The following is a 5928-nucleotide window of genomic DNA, read 5'->3' as shown; positions in this document are numbered from 1 at the left end:
GTTTCCGAGGCAGTATCACTACGGAAGTAGGATTGCCCAACCTTCCTTCCGAGGAGTGGCTGGTGGGTTTGAACCGCCAGCCCTCTGGTTAGCAGTTTCACTCTAGTAGTGGTGTGTTTATGATGAACAGAATTTTAATGATGTGTAATTTATCAATAGGAGCTCTGTTGGCGTAGTGCCTAAAGTACTTATTTTCCTTTATAATTATATTCTTTTTAACAAATAGGTACCAATCTCAAGGTCATGAATATATTTCCCCATGTATCCTCTAGAAGCTGCTTTGAAATCACATATTATTGGAGAAGGGTTGTTATGTGCCCTCAAAGCTGTTACAACGTGCTCTTTTCAAGTCATTCAAATGCATTATTCTAACTTTCCAGCAGATAGCGGTATTGCTATATAAAAGAACATGCCAAAAACAATTTACTACTTCTGTTTCCAAAAGTTATTTTTACAAGTTCTTTTCTTTTCCCTCAGATTTATATCTATTGAATAAGAAAGTGTACAGTGACATAAGCTTCGTTATAAACATACACACATATTTATTTCGTTCTTATATATATAAATGAACAAATCTGTCTTGGAGCAAGTACAGCCAAATGCTCCTTAGTAGAGAGAACGCCCAGACTTCTCTCTTGTGTTTTGGTCATGTTGTCAGAAGGGAACAGACCCTGGAGAAAGATATCATGCTTGGTAGAGGGTCAGCAGCAAAAGGGGAAGACCTTCAATAAGATAGGTTGACACAGGGGCAGCACTGATGGGTTCAAGTATAGCAAGGATTGTGAGGAAGGTGCAGTACCACGCAGTGCTTTGTTCTATTGTACGTAAGGTTGCTATGAGTCAGAACTGACTTGACAGCACCTACCAGCCATAACAACTTATGTGTATGTATTCTTCTCTGTAAAATAAAGTCTGGGTACTTCCTAAATCTTTTTTAGCTCTAAAATGTTAACATTCTTTTTCCTATTTTTAACTACTTATTTTTTCCAGAAAAATGGGAGATTGATCCATCCGAATTGATTTTTGTAAAGGAGATTGGAAGCGGTCAGTTTGGGGTGGTCCATTTAGGTCAATGGCGAGCACATATTCAGGTAGCAATCAAGGCCATCAATGAAGGCTCCATGTCTGAAGAAGATTTCATTGAAGAGGCTAAAGTGATGATGTAAGTATAAATGACATCCAGATAAATATTACACATCATCCTAGTTACACAGAAAGAGCATGGACCTTGGAGTCACTTTTGAGTCAATCACACCTTAATTTGTGTCACAACTGTACCTAAGCTGGTTGTGTGACTTGGGCAAATTATTTAACCTTTGTGTGACCAGGATGAGTTACTTCACCTTTCCAAGCCTCAATTTCCACATTTGTAAAATGGGGATGTACAATACCTACCTTATGAGGTAAATGTAAGAATGAAATAAGATAATCTATGAAAGTGTCAGGCATGCATTTTATTTTTTCCCTGCTCAATAATATGTGCTCTTTTTTTCATCTTCTCAGAGTAAAAATATTGGTGGAGTCTAGATAGAAATATACTACTCATCTTTTGAGAGGGCATCCCCCTGTTCTAAAAATGTTACTGCTTTTGTAAGGACAAAGTATTTGCTTTCAGAGAATTTATGAGCCCAGAGATTTCAAAGAATTGGTTTCAGATCTACCTTTTTTTGTAGATCCGAGGACTCTGCTCTTAATGCCTGTGATTTCCAAGGAGGCTTTCTGACTCTGATGAACTGTGGTTTACATCTCTATCTGGGACTGGTCTGAGACAAATTAGTGCCCAGAGCACCCAATAATTTCAAATCAACATTTTAAAAACATTTGTTTAACATTTATTTAGAAGATCAGCTATGTGGTGGAGAAGGAAAACTCCAGATGGCATTACCTAGATAGTTCTGTCCCAAACTGCAGACCCAAATTATTATAAGTAATGATAATAATAACAGAAGTGAGGAACAGACCCATTCTCCTTTGAAGGCAGAGCAATGATGTGTCTTGGGTCTCTCAACTCATACCACAAGTATCAAAATATCTTTTCCACCCACTTACAATGGAAGAAATTCTGAGAGACATTATGGTAAACAATTTACCAGTGACATCAACTTCCCTATGATGTTTTCATGTCCCTAAGTACCCCAGGCACCTCTCTCTAGCCAATGCACCCTGATATTATCTGTGTCCAGCATTTTTTTTTTTTTTTTTTACAAATTCTAAAGGACAGACAGGAATTATTTTCCTGTATGTTGAATTGAATAGGCATAAGAAAAGAATAAGTGGAAGATGTAATTCAGAGAGCGTTGAAGCTAGCTACTCGTGAGAAAGGAGATTGCTATTTAAATTCAAGAGGAGGGGATTGGTGAAAGGTCAAAGCTTGACTGGGCATTTGGGATTAGGATTTCTGAGGAGAACATTTTGAGGGCAAAAGAAAATGTATTGTCTGTGTGAAATAGCAACATTTTCTCAATCCCCTGGCAGTTTACAGAGACGGGGATGAGGCTAAAATCTTACTTTTAAGTCAGTTCAGATCAATATAACACGTTTTGGGGTTTGAACATCACTGAGTTTTCAATCTGGTTGTAGAGTAAGGAAGGAAGAGTTCCATTTTAACATCTGTTGGAAATTTATTAATCTTTAGAAAATTAAACAGCTGAAAAGTATCGAGCTCATAAATGCTTGCACACATTCCCTCCTTCTTGTAAGTTTATACTTCAGATGTCACCCCTCTGCAATGTCTTCCCTGACCATCTTGTTTAAGTTGACACATCCATCCCCAAGGGCTTTCTGTTTCAGTACCTTGTGCTAGTTCCGTCAAAGTACTTGCCACTAGTTTGAAAGCTTCATGTGTATTTGTTTCTCTGTCACTAGAATGTAAGCTCCTTATTTATCTCTCTTATTTAACCTGGTGCCTAAAATGATGTCACTCAAAAAATATTTGTGGATCATTGAATGAATTAATGAATCCTTACGTCATTTTTCTGTGAAGTAGGGTCTCTTAATCTCTTAAATTTAAGGATGAGAAAACAAATGTTTTGAAAGTCTGTATTTAGAAAGCCTGTAATCACACAAGTCAGTAGCAGAGCTTCTAACTGAAATCAGAATTATGAACTGGCTGGGTGCAAAGCCTGTGAACGTAACTAATGTAATATGCAGAAACATTTGTTGAGCCATATGCCAAAAATTATAGTAGTTGCCATAATTATTAGCGAAAACTGTTTATACTTCGATGTAGTTTTTCCTGTGCAGTAGAAGAAATATTTCAAATGTATTTCATATGTGCTCTTAATCACTATACTGAGGGATGCAGTCTAAATTGGAAGTCTGTTCTCATGGGGTTTCCAGAGCATCTGTTAAAGGTTACTTAGAAAATGAAAGTAAACCAGTTGGTTCCCTCTGAGACAACTTCAGCCCATAAAGTCTTATTCAAATTTCTAATTTTATCTTTATACTTTCACCATGGTTTATTCTTTTTATAATATGTTCATACACATTATCTCACTTAATGTTCACTGGAAGTAAGCATGATGGGTTTTATTATATCCACTTCAAAAATGAAAAAAACTGAGGTTCAGAAAGTTTAAGTGTCCTACTATGACTGTGGAGTCATCTATTTGTCTTTTCAATTCTGTTAAAGTCTGATTTATGTATTTGGGGCTCTTTCATTGGGTCCATAGATATTTATTATGGTTATATCTTCTTGTTCAATTGATCCTTTGATCATTATATAATGTCCTTCCTTGTCTCTTATGGTGGTTTTTGTCTTAAAATCCATTTTATCAGAAATTAATATTGCCACTTCTGCTCTTTTTGTTGCCATTAGCTTGACATATCTCTTCCCAATCTTTCATTTTTAGTCTATTTTTGTCTTTGTCTCTAAAGTGTGTCTCTTGTAGGCAGCATATTGATGGGTTATGTTTTATTATCCAGTCTGCAGCTCTCCATCTCTTGAGTGGTGCATTTAATCCATTGTCAATCAGTGTAATTATTGACAAGAATGAGTTTGTTACTGTCATGTTGTTATGTGCTTTTTCATGGTGTTCCTGATTTCTTTGTTCCATATAATTTTCTGTCCTGAGCTCATTACGTTTATGAATTGTGTTATCATTTCCTTCACTGCTGTTGTTTTAGCATTTGCTAAATATTTTGCTTGTCCTCTTTTTTATCGTGATGTGAAGCCTTATCATTTTTCTTCGAGGTTACCCTGTGATTTATAATTTTCTCCCGAAGTTTAGAACAGTTCATTCTATCTTGCAAGTCTCTTGACTTCCTTGCCATTTAGAAGTTCTGTAACTACACTATTTTTTTCCCTTTTTGGTTTGTAGTTGTCCTCATTTGTTAATTGATGTCTCTGGTTCCCTGTTACAATCTTATAAGCTTATTTTACTTTGGATACTTCCATAGCTGTGTTGGTTTCTGGGTTATGTTCTCTTGTGTATTAATGGTCAGTAGTTGCTTGCTATTATTGGTTCTCTGTTCAAAGGATTCCCTTTAGTATCTCTTGTAAGGTTGGTCTGGTTTTAACAAATTCTCTTAATTTCTGCTTATCTGGAAATCTCCTAATTTCACCATCATATTTGAGGGACGATTTAGTGGGTATATAATACTTGATTGGAAATTTTTTTCTTTCAGGGTTTTATATACACCGTCTCATTGCCTTCTCACCTGCATGTTTTCTGCTGAGAAATCAGAACTTAGCCTTGTTGGTTGCCCTTTGTAGATAACTTTTCTTTTTTCCTGTACTGTTTCCAGGATTCTTTCTTTGTCTTTGGTTTTTATGGGTTTGATGATGATATGTCATGGTGATTTTCTTTTGGGGTCTATCCTGTTTGGGATTCATTGGTCTTCCTAAATGGATATATTCTGATCTTCCATCATATCAGGGAAGTTCTCTTCCAGAAAATCTTGGACAATTTTTTCAGTGGTTTTCTTTTTTTCTTCCTGTTCTGGAATTCTTATTAGGAATTGAGAACAATGTAGATTATTCCTTTTGAATCTTAATCTTTTTTCATTTTGTTTTAATTTTTTTTCTGATTGATCCCTTTCCAAGAAGTATTCAGGTATTTGTCTTCAATCTCATTAATTCTGTCTTTCATTGATTTGATTCTACCCCTTTGCCCTTTCAATGTGTTATCTATTTCTGATAATTTAGTATTAATCTCTGGATTTCTATCTGTAGATTTTGTGTCATTTCTAATTTTTCATTTATTTTGTCATTTTATTCTTTTATTTTATTCTGAAATTGTTCTAGGGTTTTGTCTGTGTTTTCCTTAATTTTGTCAGTGTTTCCCTTGATCTGTTTCTCAGACCTTTGAAAGTACAAATTCTTTTGAATTCATTATCAGGGAGTTCCAAGGGTGCTTATTCCTCAGGGATGTGTTCTGGAATGTGTTCAGAGCAGGATACCCTACTCCCTTGTTTCTACCTCTTTATCTTGCTTCTTTGTGTGGACTATGATGGTCTGTTGTCTCTGAGACATTGTGAAGTTGTTGTATTTTATATTTAATTGGTGATTGTATGTTGGAGTGATTTGTCCAAGATTTTCATTTTCTTTTTCCTTTTTTTTTGTTGGATGGATCTGAGTAAGCAGGGTACTATGTTCCTCTATTTGCTATTTGGCAGAACTTAAGCACTCACCACCCATCTCCTGATGGTTGTGATAGAGAATGAGAGTGGCTGCACAGATCTCTGTGAACTGTTTGTGAAAAGCAGTTAAGGGTGAGCCCAGCTCTTCTTGATGTTTGTTTATCATTGGCCAATTGATGGAGAAGAAAGTGGTAGCTGTCACTCAGTAAGTGGAGCTGCGGGAGATGTGGGTGTGGTTGCATCGTAGGGGCACAGCTACTGTCTCCCACTCAGTTTGACAAAAACAACAATTGAAAAGCCATTCAAAAAGTAAAATCAAGCAGACATAAAACACACTGCATAAACACA

At 36.0% G+C, this 5928-nt stretch overlaps 1 protein-coding gene across 1 annotated transcript in view; it reads left to right on the top strand.

The window, feature by feature from the left end:
* The window catches only part of TXK (TXK tyrosine kinase), a 104741-nt gene that overhangs the window by 57590 nt on the left and 41223 nt on the right, over positions 1-5928 (top strand). Inside the window, exon 8 of the mRNA XM_007949448.1 lies at positions 991-1162. Within this exon, the coding sequence (XP_007947639.1) occupies positions 991-1162 (172 nt within the window). The remainder of the gene's footprint in view (positions 1-990; positions 1163-5928) is intronic.

The sequence above is a fragment of the Orycteropus afer genome, unplaced genomic scaffold (genome assembly GCF_000298275.1).
Source record: "Orycteropus afer afer isolate SDZICR_OR568_19922 unplaced genomic scaffold, OryAfe1.0 scaffold00246, whole genome shotgun sequence".
Taxonomy (NCBI): domain Eukaryota; kingdom Metazoa; phylum Chordata; class Mammalia; order Tubulidentata; family Orycteropodidae; genus Orycteropus; species Orycteropus afer.
This window is presented reverse-complemented; position numbering and strand designations above follow the sequence as displayed.